This window comes from Trichechus manatus, unplaced genomic scaffold (genome assembly GCF_000243295.1).
Source record: "Trichechus manatus latirostris isolate Lorelei unplaced genomic scaffold, TriManLat1.0 scaffold00185, whole genome shotgun sequence".
Lineage (NCBI taxonomy): Eukaryota > Metazoa > Chordata > Mammalia > Sirenia > Trichechidae > Trichechus > Trichechus manatus.
Window position 1 is genome coordinate 897,438 of NW_004444121.1, and position 16,944 is coordinate 914,381.

The 16,944-nt window shown below is 53.0% G+C and overlaps 1 protein-coding gene across 1 annotated transcript in view; it reads right to left on the reverse strand.

Moving 5' to 3' along the window:
- The window catches only part of TRAPPC9 (trafficking protein particle complex subunit 9), a 618,989-nt gene that overhangs the window by 119,151 nt on the left and 482,894 nt on the right, over window positions 1–16,944 (reverse strand). The window contains exon 21 of the mRNA XM_004387359.3: window positions 7,666–7,756. Within this exon, the coding sequence (XP_004387416.1) occupies window positions 7,666–7,756 (91 nt within the window). The remainder of the gene's footprint in view (window positions 1–7,665; window positions 7,757–16,944) is intronic.

The following is a 16,944-nucleotide window of genomic DNA, read 5'->3' on the forward strand; positions in this document are numbered from 1 at the left end:
TGACACCACATGGTCCAGAGATATGCCCAAGACCAAACTTCGCAGGACTCGAGCTGCCCCAGAAAGCCAGTGCCTGCATCAGCCATGTCCCGGTGCTGCTCTCCGCTGCTGCGGCTCTAGGAGTCTGCTGGGATGACTCAGCGGCCCTGAGGCACTGCTCGAGCCACCGGGGGCCCAGGGGCCCCAGAGCCCACCGGTCAGCCCACCAGCCGCCTGGGACGCAGGTGCGGCGGGGAATCGCACGAGGCTCTCAGGTGTGCTGGCTTCTCCTTTGTGTGGCCACTGTCAATGTCTGTTCATCTTGAAATCTGGGTGGGGGGTGTAACTTACAGATTGTCCCTGGGCGCTCCTTACCCTCGCTACGCCCCTGCCGTCGGGAGCGGGCTCCGGCCCCACCTAGCTAAATGAACAGTAGGGGACCCAACAGTGGGGTCCTTGCTGGGTGCCGGTCAGGAGTGGCCAGGGCTTTTACTTGTATATGGGGGTTTCTGTTTGTTTCCACATTTTTTTCTTGTCCTTTAAAAGGAATACAATTCCTTTTGTAAAGGAAAATAAGTGAGTGACCCTCTTCTTTGTCAACCCCAGCCTTCTCGGGCCTCCAAACAGCCGGCCACCAGCTATAGCAGAAGCCGTCCCACTTGGCCCAGCTGACCAGTCCTTCTGCTCGCCCAAACCCAGGCCTCATCAGGGAAGCACAGAAGTGCTGATGGACACTTTGCAAGGAGCAGATGTTCGGAGCCGCTTGATGAGCAGGAATCTGCAGGCAGTGCCGTTGCTAGGTTACTACGGGAGGCGAGGGTCAGTGGGCAGCGGCACAAGAGCCCAGGTCGCTCGGTCCCTCGAGGCTGCGCTGTCCTGCTGGGTGCTGGGTGGGGACTGGCTCTTAAAGGCTACCTCCTGCTCCCCCACCCAAGCCAGGCAAGATACGACCACGCCTGGTAACGTGGGGCAGCCATTCTGCACGAAATTCACATCAAAAACAAACCACCTCCCGTTCAAACCTACACGTTATGCAATCCGGTGAAAGGGCCGCTCAGGGGAGTGGGGGTGTGCGTCCCTGCGGAGCCCAGGAGGTCGGGGCAGCCCTTCCTAAGGGTCATGGCAGAGTTCTGGCCACTCAGCACTCCCAGATCCAGACTCCTGAATCCAGGGGGCTTAATGCAGAAGGCACCGCGTCGGTCTAAGAGGCGGCATTCAAGCACAATGGCCCCAGCTTCATCCAGATGGTCTGTCCCCAAGAGGGCTGAGAGCGGTCCGTGCTTCAGGCTACCTACCATGTCCCCATGTGTTCTGTGGGCTTTTCTGGAAGAAGGTGGCAGGGGGATCGGGGTCCGTTCTGACCTCCCTCTTCACCGCCATGGCACCTGCATTAGTCCTGTGCCGGCACGCGGCGTGTGCAGATGGTCTGTTTACCGACCTGGGTCCCCCCCGCCCCCCATCAGACAGGAGTTTCTCCAAGGCAGGGGTCCGTTTAATCTGTTTGTGGATCCCCAGCACCTAGAACAGTGCCTGGCACACAGAAGATGTTCATAAAGAAATATTTGTTGAATGAATGCATGAATCAATCGATCCAAGAACTAACGCGTGCCACAGAACTTTAGGCAAAAGTTTTCTCTCTGACACTGTTTCTCGTTTTTTTGTAAAAAGGGAATAATAATGATGATCTGTGGTGTTGGCAAAGAACACAGAATAGACCATGGACTGCCAGAAGAAGGAACAAATCCGTCTTAGAGGAAACACAACCAGAATGCTCCTTAGAAGCGAGGATGACGAGACTTTGGCTCACTTAACTTTGGACACACAGTCAGGAAAGACCATTCGCAAGAAAAGGACATCATGTTTGGGAAGGTAGAGGGTCAGAGAAAACAAGGGAAACCCTCAACCAGACGGACTGACACAACGGCCGTAACAACGGGCTCAAACATAGCAGTGACCCTGAAGATGGCCCAGGACCCGGCACGTTTCCTTCCGTCGTGCACGAGGTCACAGTGAGTGGGAGCTGACCGGATGCCAACGAACAATGATGACCTCGCAGCCGGTGGGAGTCGGACGGGAGATGTGTGTGAAGAGTCGGAGCGCTACAGCAAGCGATGGGAGGGAGGGGTTCTCTCTGCACCAAGAGTGTCTGTGCCCGAGTCGTCCCATGTCTGCCCTCTCTCCGAGATGGGCATTACGTCCTTCCCACAGGCCCTGAGTTCGTGTCACAGCTCATGGTGCAACCTGCTCAGCTCCATAACGTAGCTGAAACCTAATCGGTACTCACTGGATGCCTGGAAAGATAGCACAGATAAACCAGTGATAAATCTCGGAAGGTACAAAGAGCCACAAAGAGAAGAGTCTACCGACTGGAGAAGGACGAAGACGTGCAGCGCATCACGGGGACAGGAGAGAAGTGGAGCGCACGGGTTAGGCTCGCTCGTCACCGTGACCAGGTATCCATGGAAACTGTAAGGTGGTCCTCGAGATGGACACTCAGGTACACGCTGGGTCCCTGCAACAGGCAGGACAGGCCCAGCCCTGCTCCCTCCTTCCCTCCTGGAGGTTCAGCTCCCCAGTTCCCAGGACCCTCCATGCACCTGAGACACGAGGCCTCTGGGGAGCTGTCCGTCCTGGGCCCCGCCTGCCGCGCGCCCCAGCTCCACCCACAGGTCTTCCACATAAGGAGCACACAGCGCCAGAGCCACCCCCAGAACCCCAGCTTCCTCCTCTCTAAACCATGACCCAGAGGATGATTCCGTGGATGCCCACCGCCCGCCTGGGCTGGCTCCAGCGCCCCACTGAGGGGGCTCCCTAGGCCCCACTCATGTCTGAGAGCCAGGTGAGGCCGTCGCCGCTGCGCTCACGGGGCATTTCATTCAAGCCTTTGATGAAGGAGGTGGGAACCCTCAGCACTCGATTTTACAAATGAGAAGACTGAGGCTCGGAGAACTTTCCTGAAGGAAAGCCCCACTAGGAGGAAGCAGCAGAACTAGGATGGAGACCCAGTCAGCTCAGCTCCAAGGTCAAGTTCATCTACGCCCCGGTGGCGGCTGCAATTACCAGATGGAAACCGTGGGTGACCCTGTGTCTGCCAAGATCCTATACAACATGAACAGCTTCCGGGAATCTGTGCTGAGGGAATAACCCCAAATCACAGAAAGAGCCGTGTGTGCAAACCACCACGTATACCTTGTGTACTAGTAAACCTTTGGACCAACCTAAACATTCGCCAACGGAACAGTTTCTAATATATCCTGGGTCCACCTGACGGAATGCTTATGTTTTGTCTACGGAAAAAAGGCCACAAATTACACATCCGGTAGGATCATCTCTATGAAACATTAAAATCTGGAGGTGGGAAAAAGACAGAGATGTGCACAACCATGAAATAGAGGCTGCTCTGGAGGGTGGAAAATGGCCATTTTCTCTGCTCGATTTTTCTGTCTTTTCCTAGCTTTCTACAGAGATATCTGAGACTCTCGAAGTAAGCGAGGGATCTGCATTTGAACCCGGGTCAGTCACCTCCCAGCTGAGCCTGAATCTTCACACCTGCAGAGGGGAGGGAAGAAGCTTGCTGGGTTGACAGGGGAGGGTAAAAGGAACAATGTGAAGACCTCACACCTTGCCTGGCAGGTGATTCGCACTCGCAAAACAGGCCTCGGCGGGGCCGTGGGGGCTGAGACCCGCAGAGGTAAGCAGTCCTGTCTGGGCCCCGCAAGGACAGTGTTGAGGACACTGTCCACGCCCTCGGGAGGAGGAGTCCCGGCAGGAATGGCGCGCCATCTCAGCCGCACTTCTAGAAAGCTACGCGCTCCTAGGAACTATCTACGTGAGATCAAACTGACAACGGCAGCGTGAAAGGCTGCAGGGGAATCTTAGGGGGCAGCGAGTTCGATAATGATGGTGGAATAATGTGGAAAAGGATAGTGAGAATGGTAGCATAACCTGAAGAATATAACCAATGTCACCGAATTGTATATGTAGAAATTGTTGAAATGGTGCTTTGGCTATGTATACATTTGCCCAAAAAAAAGCATGCACTTTTCCTAGGATACAAGGATTAATACTTGCACTGTGTGTAAGCATTCTGGTGTTCACATAAATTGTGTTTACAACAGCTCACCCAAACATCATCCATCACCAAACAGAACAGTAACACGCCTGTGCAGAAGGAACTCACACAGATGCACAGAAGGGCCGCCTTCTCCCAGAGTCCTCTGGGGTGGTCTAGGAATGAAATCAGACCCTCCACAAGCCCCCTCCGACAACAGCGGCAGAGATGCTCATTCTCCAGAGATTTTATTTCTTTTGACTGATGTGCCATGTTAATGTAAGTTTTGTCTCGTTTTTATTATTTTTTTACTTTTTTTAGGGAAATCAACTTTAGGTTCAGACGGACTTTCTGTTCAAACCTTAATAATATTACAAAAACAGAACAAACTTCAAATCACTTTACAGTTTATATAGTCCAACTGTCATCCTACAACATTCTACAGAGCCCCTCACACGTGGTAAGCACTTTCCATTCGTGATTTATGACTGTGTCCTACACGTGAGCCACCGGGCTTAGGGAGGCGAGTAACCAGCCCCAGATCTTGAAAGCGTCTTCAGATTGCCTCGCACTGCTCCTCAAGCCAGAGTCCTACTCAAGGCACTGAGACCTACTACAGTTATAAGAAAAAGAGCTGGTGTCCAAACTGCCAGTCATCTTTCTCCACCACTCAAGCGAGTCCCCAGAACACCCTTCTCAAACTCCCCAAGGACGGAGACAGCAAAAGGTGGCGATCGCTGGGCCACCTCTGACTCACGGCTGTGGGTAACGACAGGATGGTGGGTAACACTCTAGTCGTGACATGCGACACGTGCATGGGCCCACTTCCCATGACCGTGGCACACAGCAGGCAGCCCTCATCTCCCACCCCTGCTGACCACTCCCCAGGTGCCGGGAAACACACTGCCCAGGCTGGCTCTGGGGGCTTTCCTCTGAAGGTGGCCCGCCCTGTCAGGGCAGGGAGAGCTGTGAGCGCTGGGAGGCATCGGCTGGGGAATGTCCTGTGCAAGCTAGGACGCCAAGGCCCCCGGCACATGCAGCTCTTCGAACGGAGCTGATCTTCGAGGAGTAACAGAAATCTCTGCATAAAATACTCTGCGGCTTTGAAACATGAGTGATTACCATAAATCTGTGCTCTGCCAGCCTTTAGGGATTTAGAGTTTGCCAAACACTTTTGCAAATGTCATTTCTCCTGATTCTAATCCTCCCAGCAATGAAGAGAGGCAGCCAGGGAAGACAGCCACCCTTCCTGTGACGGGGAAACTGAAGCTCATGGATGTGTCACTGTCCTGGGTGACCCACCAGCACACGGCAGAGCTGAAGATTAAGCCCAGGTGCGCCTGACCCCTTGTCTGGCCTCCGGTGCACCAGTGCGTGGCGGGAAGGCCCTCTGTGTCTTCAGACAAGAAGACTCTTACAACCCCAGTTCCTTCTCTCCCTACACCCACCCCTGCCCTCAGAGGCATCAGTGAATATCATCTCGTGCCCTGCATGGGGCTCACGTGAGTAACTGCAGGGTACTCAGCCCTCACTGGCCACATTTCCTTGGGGAATGGAGGCCGGGCAGGAGGGGGAGGGGGACGAGGCCACGGGCGTGCTTTGGAGGGGAGGATGGTGCAGCGAGGCAGGGACGGCGCTGAGGCTGAAGCTGTAACCTACGACCACACAGCCAATCCGTGATTGAGCTCAGATCTGAACCCAGGGCTGCCTGACCCCCAAAGTCCACAGGACAGACGACAGCTCCCAGTAACTCGCCGAAGCACGATGGAAGGCGGGAAAGTGGTTTGTGGTAAGGAGCAGAACTGTATCCCAACAGTAGGGCTGTGTTTTCGGGGAGGGGGGTGTTCCTCCCTGGCAGGTTTTCAGGCAAGGCTGTGTTTGGGGTGGGCGGGGTGTTCCCCCAGCCAGTTCTGTACTATGCAGTGTAATGCAGTGTCCCAGCTCTGCCCGCCCCTGCAGCCCTCAGGACACGCCCTGGCCCTCTGAGTCTCACCTTCCTGGTTTGTAAAATAAGGATAATAACCATTGCTTGTGGCAGCCTGGTGAGGTTGCGATGGCATCTTTTATGCAAAATGCAAAGGAGATGCTTTACAGTATGAGTCCCTGCCCTCTTCTCTCCTGGGCCCCTCCAGTTCTAGAACCCTCCTGGTACTCACAGATGTCCAGAGACGCACACCACCACGCTGGGACCGACTGCCCGCTGCCACGCTGGACAGCTCCCATGGAGGACAGGCCTGTTCTCCAAAGACTGTGCACTCCATTGCAAGCAGGGGCCTCCTCCCCGCAGCTTTGTATGGCTCACACTCGCCCTGGTCTCAGATCCTTGGCTTCTGGCACCATCCCAACTGTGACCTACCATTAGCTCACCGGCCCCAGGGAGTCCTGCTTGCCTGCCAAACGGACTCTCCTCTAGCCACCAATTCTATAGGACTAGTTCCCTGGGGCCAGTGTCAACCCTGTGGGCTGGAAGGTCCTGGGTCTGACCCCCTCAGCTGTCCAAGTCTGGTGCCGCAGGCAATCATGAGAAGGACATTCCAATCCAGAGAAGTGTCTCGGGCTCCAGAGGTATGAGCAGGGAAGCCTCACTCAGTATGGATCAGCCATGAGAAAGGAGTCCACAAAGGGAGACGCCTGACCTGCTCATGTCCGCCATGGAAGTCTTCACTGAGGAAGGAATCGGGACAGAGAAGAGGTGGGGAGTAATGGCGTGGAAGGAGATTTGTTTTTCTGTTGCAGACGCTGGTATGAATTTCATGGTCTCCAGCAAGCAAATGGGAGGATTCTGGGTGAAAGGCCAGATACTAATTTTCAATGATTTCTTGGGTAAAGAAGACAAAGAAGAGATGTACGTTAACAGCCAATGGTCGGCACTTGACCCAGAATAGATTACATGATGAAATCATTGCCCGAGAATAATTAAGCTGGTCTCCTTCAACAAAACTAGTGTGCTTAGCTTGTTTCTCAGGAAAATATTTTTCAATGCTATTTAGAAGGGCACAGGTTAGGGTAAAAGTTCCTAGGAGCAGCAGGAAGCAAATGTTCAAATAAATAGTGCTAGTGGTTAATGGACCGGCCACCGTCTGCTTCTGGTGTAGGTGGGGTCGCCATGAGTCAGAGCCGACTCAGCAGCAGCTAACAACACAAGTTTTAAATGGTGGTGGCCTCTGCGGCTTGCACACAAAGCTTAATTACAGTTTTTACAAAATATACATTGTCCATACTAAACAGTGAAAAGCAAGAGAATAAGGGTAAAGCAGGAAGGCAGCCACACACGTGTCCTCTTTCGCCACCCAAACGACTCTAAGACCCATCAACATCGGTCGAATGCACACCTATCATGACAGCATCCACCGCCGTCGGGAAGGCGGCAGACTACAACCCCTGGAACTCAAGTCCACTCTCGGGGTCCGTCAGCAGCTCACGAGTGTGTGTGGCGCCAACAGCCTACACGACAAACCTGCGAGTAAGTGGCCATGTGGAACGACAGCCAGCCGACCCCAGTGCCCTTGCAAAGACACCAATGCAGCCCGTCGCCTCCACTTTCCCACAGCCCCCCAGGCGGCCCTGCAGCACCCACCCATGCGCGGCACCGAGAGCGCGCCTGCACGTGAGGCCTGCGCACACAGGGTACTCACCCCACTGCAGAGGGGCCAGCTGCAGGTGCTCCAGGACGAGCTGGTTCAGGAGTCCTTCCACGCTCGCCTCTCCTTGGCACTTCAGAGACGGGTGCGCCTCAGTCAAGGAAAACTCGCTCCTGCTGGGCCCTGCTGGGGAGTGAACTGTGTCCCCCCAAACACGTGCTGATGTCCCTCCCTTGTACCTGTAAATACGACCCTGTTGGACACAGCGGTTTCCTCTGTTATGTTAATGAGGTCATACCAGTGACTGGCAAGTCCTCAACCCAACCACTTCTGGGTTACAAAAGGGCAGACTACACAGAGATCCACATGGGGGAACGCAGACGCCAAGGAATTCCAAGGACCTGTTGGCACTACCAACAAGGAAAGCCCTCCCCCAGGGCACTGCCCTGAACTGTGAGAAAATAAACTCCTGTTCTTGAAAACCCCCCATTTGTGGTAGCTTGTATTACGTCAGCCCTAGAAAACCAATTCACCCCGGACAGAAGCGACACTCCAGACAGAAGCCCCAGAGGGGAACCTCCTCCCGCAAACCCATGACTCCCCTCTTTTCAGGAGGCAGGGAAGGCGTGGTGAGGATGCAGACCTCCAGAGCCTCTCTGCCCCCGCCCCCAAACCTGTGACGGAAGGAGGGGAGTCCGCAAGGATAACCCTAACCCTGCAACGATTCGCACTGGGGGAATGAAGGACACAGGAGGTGCTTTTCCTTAATACCACATGCAAACCGTGATCCTGTTAAATACAGCGCTGTGCTGCTCGCGCTGGCTCTGTGTCTGTGGGTTACGCATCTTGACATAATTACACGTTATTACGAACGGGGCTCGCTTAAGCCAGTTCATAATGGAGGAAGTCACAAAGTCTCTGAGCAGCACCAGCGGAGGGAGAATTAGGTTTACAAAGGCAGGAAAACCATGTCTCCTGGGCAGGCGCTAACATTCAACGGCCACTGTAGCTCGGGGAGGGCCTGTGGGCCTCTTTCCCTTTTCCCACATAAATTAGACAGGATTTAAGTTGCGATGGAAAGGGGAGAATTCTAACGTTCTCCAGTGGCTGGCGAAGTGGGAAAGCAAAGCCACCTTTCTTCCTTTTGCAAGTCAGCTGCATCCAGCAGAGGTGGCGTTGGAAATGGGAGGTCGTGGTGGTCAGCTCTGCGGTCAGACGTGGTCCCACGGGACCTCGAACGTGAGGCTAGTGGTCTGGCAAAGAAGACGGTGTGTCCACTGAAACCACGCTGGCCAAGCCTGAGACAGTGAGGCCGAACAGGGCGGGGGCTGGGCGCAGGGGGAGGGACCAGGAGGAAAGGAAGGCCAGGGTCCTTGGGTCCCTTCTGCCAAAGGGACGGGTGCGTCTGGCGCTCCCTGTAAACATCACTGGTGGGGAGGGGGGTGCCTTAGCTGCAGTGAGCAGAGCAGGGGCATCATCACCATGGAAACAGAACATGTAGGGACACGAGGCTGCTGAGAGAACCCATGCGCCACGGGGTGCTGGGCCTCTGCCAGAGGGCAGCCGGTGCGGGGACATCTCAGCCCCCAGGGATCCAAGGAGACTGCCTTTCCGGCCTCCCACCCTCAGCCCTGCTTCTGGCTATTTTGGACATCTTTCCATTCTTTCAGATCTCGGTAGGCGCTCCCAGGACTCCCGACTTCCCACACTCCATGCTCTGTGCCTGGAAATGCTTCCCTGCGCCCGTCTCCTTTCCTGCCTTCACTCACCCTGCCAGTCTCCGCCTAAGCCCCACTGCCTCCAGGAAGCCTCCTGGACTCCTTGCCTCTGCCCAAAGACCCTCAGCATCCCCTAGGTGGCCCCCACTCGACTAGGCGTGATTGCCTTCTCCCATGGCGGGCACCCCCGCTGGCCTGGGAGCTCGGCGCGGCCGCAGCCCTCTTCCTTGGCCTCGGACAGTGCATGGCCCATGGCGATTGTTCAGTATGTGTTCGTCTGATGAATAAGCGAACGCAAGGATGAGCACAGTGTCCTGGGGAAGCAGCACAGGCCCCACGCCTCCCTCGGCGCCACAGCCCACAGTCCCGAGGCTGAAGGCCTGGTAAATCTCCTACAGCCTGATGCCCGAGTCCTGCTGACACTTCTGCAAATTCCCGGGTGTCTCTGCTCAGGGCGTCTCTGCCTCGGGCTCCCGTCACGCCTGCTGTCTGCTTCTTGCCACTCCAACCCGAACGCCAAGCTCAACACTTGTCCCCCCAGGGACAGATTACCCAATAAGCAAGGTACGCACAGGCTTCCTTGTGCTTACTTACTAATCTGCAATGCACAATTTCGCCTGTTTTTCACATCTTTGATGTGAAATTGTGCACTACAGATTAGTAACTAAACACAAATTCAGCCCGTGTGTACCCTGCTTGCTGGTTAATCTGCCCCTATGTCTCCCACAAGCCCCTCAGCCGAGAATCTGAGGCTGGGCTGCTGTTCCTGAGGGTCTGGGGTCACACGGGAGCCGCAGCCCGGGGAAACTCCACCAGCACCCCCTTGTTCACAGGGGTTCCAGACACTCTGCCTAGCTCTGAGTCCTGGCCCCACCACTGATGAGCTTTGGTCTGTTTACTGAAACTCTCTGGGTCTCAGTTTCATGATCTGTAAAACGGGCATACTAACCAACTTCATGGAGCTGTCATGAGGAGTAAGTGGAATGGTGCTTCCGTCCTGTGGTAAGCATTAAATAAATGTCCCCGACGATTTTGATTCTCTCCATTCCCTTATTCTCGGCTACCCCACCCCACTCTCTTCGGAGGCAGAAATCTCTCTCCTCACCTCGGGAGCTCGTCATCATTGCTGTTGTCTGAGATTCCCTGAGGGATCTCACTCCTCCACAGGCAATTTATCAAAGTGTTTCTTCTGAAGATAATTCTCTCCCTGAGAAGAATTCTGGAGAACGCAATATTCTCCATCCCATGACACACAGGCCGTATTTGCTGAAGGGACGTCTCTATTGCTCTATACTTTGTGAAGCGCTTTTAGTTGTCTTACTGGCTCCTGCAATAATCCTAGGAGACAGGATTCATTCATTCATTCATTCACTCAACAAGCAGCTCCTGAGCATATGTTTAGGGTGGGGCTGTGAGGGGTGGCTGGGGATGCTGAGCTCAGACTCTGACCCTGGCCCCAAGGAGCTCACAGGCTTGTGGGGAGACAGACTTGCATGGAAAATGTGACCTGACGAAGGCAGACAGCAGTTAAGAAGGGAAGGTGCTGCAGAGGCCCCGAGGCAGCAGCAGCCACTGTAGCAGATGAAAAATGTCCTGGCAGGAGGGACAGCTGGGCTGAGTCTCCCGGGAAAGCCCACAGAAGAAGGAGGACATCCCTGGGTGGCGCAAATGTTTAACATGCTCGGCTGCTAACGGAAAGGCTGGTGGTTGGAGTCCAACCAGAGGTGCCTTGAAAGAAAGGCCTGGCCCTCTACTTCTAAAAAATCAGCCCCTGAAAACCATTACAGAGCACAGTTCTACTCTGATACACATGGGATGCGATGGGTTGGAATCAACCGGATGACAATTGTTTTCTTTCAGGCGGGAGAGTGAGGAGTGAAGCATTCCAGCGAGGAGAGGGCAGTGGGGGAGGAGAAACTGAGGCTCAGAGACGATGAGGGGCCTGCAGGTGTCAGGATGCAGAGCTGTGCCTGCACCTATGCCAGGTGCCTCCCGCCCACTCCTTCACCTGCTGCTCTGCCCCACCCTTTGAGGTTTCCCCATAAAGGTGCTGCCGCCATCTGCCGTCAGGGGCAGAGTGTTTCATTAACAGCTCTATCTCCTTCCTCTTGTCAGGCTCCATTTCCTGAGGGGCGCTAACACCCTGTGGGCTTAGGTTGCCCCCTACCTGGGCCGGGCACCCGTGCAGGATGCAGGAAGTGACAGGGGCCAGTCAGTTTCAGTCTCCAGCAACAAGGGCAGAGGCCTCTCACGGTAACTTGTGCTGACAGACAGCGAGGGCACGTGGCTCGGGGAGACAGCCCTCGTCAGCTCCTTATCTGTGAAAAAGCAAGCCCCACTTTCCCGCACGGGGACCTGCACAGGCGGACCCATGTCAGAGGTGGCTTTGGGCGTTGGCTGTGGGGAACCTCGGAGAGCACCCACCAGCCCCTGGCCCCAGGCTGTAAGTCAGGACTAAGAGGTGGGGGGACAGGACAGGACCCACATCCATCAAGTGCTGGCGGGCTTTTTGTGGGGGGGCAGGCAAACAATTCTAACCCGTCCTCGCCCTGTGGATCTGCATGTGTAAGCACACGCGACTTGAGGAGACAAGAGCTGACGTTTCTCCAGGCTGCTTTCTTCCTTGGTTCTCTCCAGAGTTCAGCTCCACTTGCATGAAATGAAGGTCTCAGACTGGAACATTCCTCTCTCTAATTACACAAAATCACACCCAGCTCTCGAGGTGGGGACACAGAGGTGGCCCCACTGCACCTGCAGAGCGGGAACGGTGCCGCCAGGATGAGGGAGCTCGAAAAGGATGAGCTGGGAGAGCGAGGGGGCCTGTGAGCATGTGAGCGCCAAGTGGCAGAGGCACTGGGGCTTTGGAAACCACTCCAACGGTGATTTCTGTACTCATTTGCTTTCGGATGTGAGCCATAAGATTATACAGCTGAGCTAATAAAGCTAATGACCTCACATCCCCCTCCCTTTCAGCCCCATAACCACCGAAACGGCCTCGACTCTGAGCCCGTGCTCACGAGGGCCAAGGCAGCTGAGCAGTCAGCAGCGTACCTGCTTGATCGGCCAGTATCACAGGATGGAAGTGACTGGGCTGCTATGTCCTCAATGCATGGACCCTGGCGTTTGGAGCGAGAGGTCAATGAAGAATGATGGCTGCGAGGTAATTCCCCTCGTGACTGCCCCCCGGACAACACTTCCAAAGTGCTTACCACAAGGGAGACGCTGTGTTCCGTGTCTCTCCATTCAATACTTGCTATCTTAGAGCCCTGGTGCAAAGGGTTAAGCGCTCAGCTGCTAACCAAAAGGCTGGCAGTTGGATCCACCTACCAGCTCCCTGGGAGAAAGAACGGCTGATCCGCTCCTGTAAAGATTACAGCCTAGGAAGCTCCATGGGGCAGTTCAACTCGGTCACACGGGGTTGCTATGAGTTTCAATTGACTCAATGGCACCCAACAACACCAACGTTTTCAGATTACGTCTTTAGAACACAGTAGGTATGAGATTTTCTTCCCATTGCTGTGGAGTCGATTACGACTCATAGTGACCCTATATGACAGAGTAGAACTGCCCCATAGGGTTTCCAAGGAGCAGCTGATGGATTTGAACTGCTGACCTATTGGTTAGCCGCTGAGATCTTAACCACTGCGCCACCAGAGTTCCGGGCTATGAGATAGATGCTGCAATTTCCATTTCAAAGATTTAAAACAAAATAAAACTCAGGTCCAGAGAGAGAGGACAAGAAAGCCCACTCTTCCAGGAAGTCGCGGAGTGGAAGGGTGAGCCCAGACAGTCTGCCTGGAGCCCAGATTCTCAGCCCTGTCAGGCACACTACCAAATTCATCGGATGGATTCCTCGCGGGAAGGGCAGAAGGCCCTTGCCTGCCCCACAGGCAGGATACAGCGGCACTGGCCAGTGGCCCAGCTGGCATTCACACCGGGTTCCAGGCTCCCTCTCCCACCCCAGCAGGAAGCCCCTGGGAGCTCTCGGTGGTGCTGAAGATGCAGCCTCCTCTGTAGGCCTGTTATCAGTCACCCTGGAAGGATGCAGCAATTATGTTTCCAAATAGCCAGTGAGTTCTTGTCCCCCAAGTTCTGCTCCTGGCTTCTAGGGGGCAGAAAGAATGAAATCGCCAGCAGGAGGAAGTGAAATTGATCTTGGTGCAAGTCTCCTGGACCACATGCACTGTTTAATGACAAACAGCCCTGGGCCCCTGAACCCTAAGAAACCTCAAGTTCCCTGCTCGGTTTAGCCCAGCTCACAGTTTTTCCTGGAGCCTCCCACAAGCAGTTTTCCTCCTCACTCCCAGAAAACACAAGTTGCTTCTCCAATGCCCTCTGGCTGGCAACTTTCCGACTCAAAGTGACAGCTAGGTGACCTGGAGTCCACTGCAGTCCCACCCACACTGTGTCCGTCACCAGCCCTTGGAGCTGAGTCCTGAGGCCCAGGCTTGGGGCTGGCTCTCGCTCAGGTCAAACTTCCTTTCTGCCCCTGCTCACACCAGCAAGACCAGTGTCTGGCACCCCACCTCCCTAACCATGTAGCGGCTTGTGCTCCCGTGGGAATGCAGTACTTCACAGAACAGAGAATGCAGACCAGCAACAAAAGAATTCAGAGGATGGCTGAGGCTCCAAGCAGGGGGGTATGGAAGGCATCCTTGGTTACCCGCTCTGGCTCCGAACATGGGGGTGCCCCCAAATACCCGCCGGAAAAGCATGATGTCCATTAACCATTCTTACTGGGCACCTGTTGTTGTTAGGTACCGTCGGGTCAGTTCTGAGACATAGCAACCCTATGTACAACAGACAAAAAACAGCCCTGTCTTCTGGAGAAACCCTGAGAGTATGCCCCCCAGACACCCTCTTAGCCCAGTAAGGAAGTCACTCTGGAGGTTCGCCTTTTAGCCAAAGATTAGACAGACCCATAGGACAAAACGAGACTAAAGGGGCACACCAGCCCACGGGCAAGGACCAGAAGGCAGGAGAGGACAGGAAAGCCGGTAATAGGGAATGCAAGAGTGAGAAGGGAGAGTGCTGACATGTCACAGGGTTGGTAACCAAGGCCATAAAACAATATATGTACTAACTGTTTAATGAGAAGATAGTTTGTTCTGTAAACCTTCATCTAAATCGCAACTAAAAAAAATAAAAATAAAAAAACAGACCACTCCTGTGCCATCTTCACGATCATTGTTATGCGTGAGCCCACTGTTGAGCCACTGTGTCAATCCATCTCGTTGAGGGTCTTCCTCTTTTATGCTGACCCTCTACTTTACCAAGCATGACCTTCTCCAGGGATTGATCCCTCCTGATAACATGTCGGAAGTATGGAGACAAAGTCTCGCCATCCTTGCTTCTAAGGAGCACTCTGGCTGTATTTCTTCCAAGACAGATTTTTTGTTCTTCTGGCACTCCATGGTATATTTAATATTCTTCACCCACACCATAATTCAAAGGCTTCAATTCTTCTTCGGTCTTCTTTATTCATTGTCCAACTTTTGCATGTATATGATGTGATTGAAAATACCAAGGCTTGGGTCACCTGAGTCTCCAAAGTGACATCTTTGCTTTTTAACACGTTAAAGAGGTCTTTCACAGCAGCTTTGCCCAATGCAATGCGTCATTTGATTTCTTGACTGTTGCTTCCATGGGTGTTGATTGTGGATCCAAGTAAAATGAAATCCTTGACAACTTCAATCTTTTCTCCATTTCTCATGATGTTGCTTATTGGTCCAGTTGTGAGGATTTTGTTTTTTTTTACATTGAGGTGTAATCCATACTGAAAGCTGTGTCTTTGATCTTCATCAGTAAGTGCTTCAAGTCCTCTTCACTTTCAGCCAGGAAGATTGTGTCATCTGCATAACACAGGTTGTTTATGAGTCTTCCTCCAATCCTGATGCCCTGTTCTTCTTCATATAGTTCAGCTTCTTGGATTATATGCTCAGCATACAGATTGAATAAATATAGCAAAAGGATACAACTTTGACACACACCTTTCCTGACTTTAAACCATGCAGTATCCCCTTGTTCTGTTCAAAGGACTGCTTCTAGATCTATGTACAGGTTCCTCATGAGAAAAATTAAGTGTTCTTGAAATCCGATTCTTTCCAATGTTATCCATAATTTGTTATGATCCACACAGTCGAATGCCTTTGCATAGTCAAAAAAAACACAGGTAAACATCTTTCTGGGATTCTCTGCTTTCAGCCAGGATCTATCTGACATCAGCAATGATATCCATCATTCCATGTCCTCTTCTGAATCCGGCTTGAATTTCTGACAGTTCCCTGTTGATGTACTGCTGCAACCGCTTTCGAATGATCTTCAGCAAAATTTTACTTGTGTGTGATATTAACGTTTGATAATTTCTGCATTCTGTTTGATCACCTTTCTTGGGAATAGGCATAAATATGGATTTATTCCAGCCGGTTGACCAGGTAGCTGTCTTCCAAATTTCTTGGCATAGACAAGTAGGCACTTCCAATGCTGCATCTGTCTGCTGAAACATCTCAATTGATAGTCCATCAATTCCTGGAGACTTGTTTTTTACCAATGTCTTCAGTGAAGCTTGGACTTCTCCTTTCAGTACCATCAGTTCTTGATCATATGTCACCTCCTGAAATAACTGAACCAATTCTTTTTGGTACAGTGACTCTGTGGAGTCGATTCTGACTCATAGTGACCCTATAGGACAGAGTAGAACTGCCCCACAGGATTTCCAAGGAGCAGCTGGTGGATTCAAACTACTGACCTTTTGGTTAGCAGCCATAGCTCTTAACCACTGCGCCATACATCCTCTTATCTGAATGTCCTCTCTGTCCCTCTCCCTCGCCCTGGAAGCCAATCCTTCCTTCCTCCCTGGCTGTCACCTCTAACACAGTAGACTACAGATAAGATCTGTCCCACTTTTAAGAAGCCCAGTCTACTGGGCAAAGATTATATCTTATTATTAGTCATTCGTTATTATTAAATTTAATGAATCAGTATTTGTGTAGAGCCTTTTTGTTACAAGCGTTTTCACACACGCTGTCTCAGTTAATCTTCTGTGTATCTCGGGAACCAGGAACGTGCGCCCCCAAATCTTTGAAAACCACAGCCAGATCCAAGGGAAGTTCAGAAGGTTAATAAAACGCCATCCTTCTCATTTTCTTCTAGGCCACTGACAGGGAAATATTAGCTAATGTATCACAATCAAAGAGCCATTTGAAATCATTGAGCAGCTTTTGAAATCCTGTCTATATTTATTTAAGTGGGATTTACCATAACCTGGTTTGGTATTTTAGAAGAAACCAGCCCTTCCCTTGGGGATGTGCAGACAGTGGGGACCGTCAGGTTCTCTTCTGGGCCCGAGGTGCATCAGCCCTGCCTCTCAGAAGAGAAGCAAGCGCTCTGCTCTGAAGGTCCCGGTTGCAATAAGCGGTGTATCACGCAAAAGCTAGAATGCCTTCACGTAAGAGACGCTGCCTCAGAGAGGCTGGGTCCTGGACGGGTGCTGTGGGCGGGGCGAGCTGGCTCTGAGGCTTGGTCCTGGACGGGTGCTGCGGGCGGGGCGAGCTGGCTCTGAGGCTGGGTCCTGGACAGGTGCTGCGGGCGGGGCGAGCTGGCTCTGAGGCTGGGT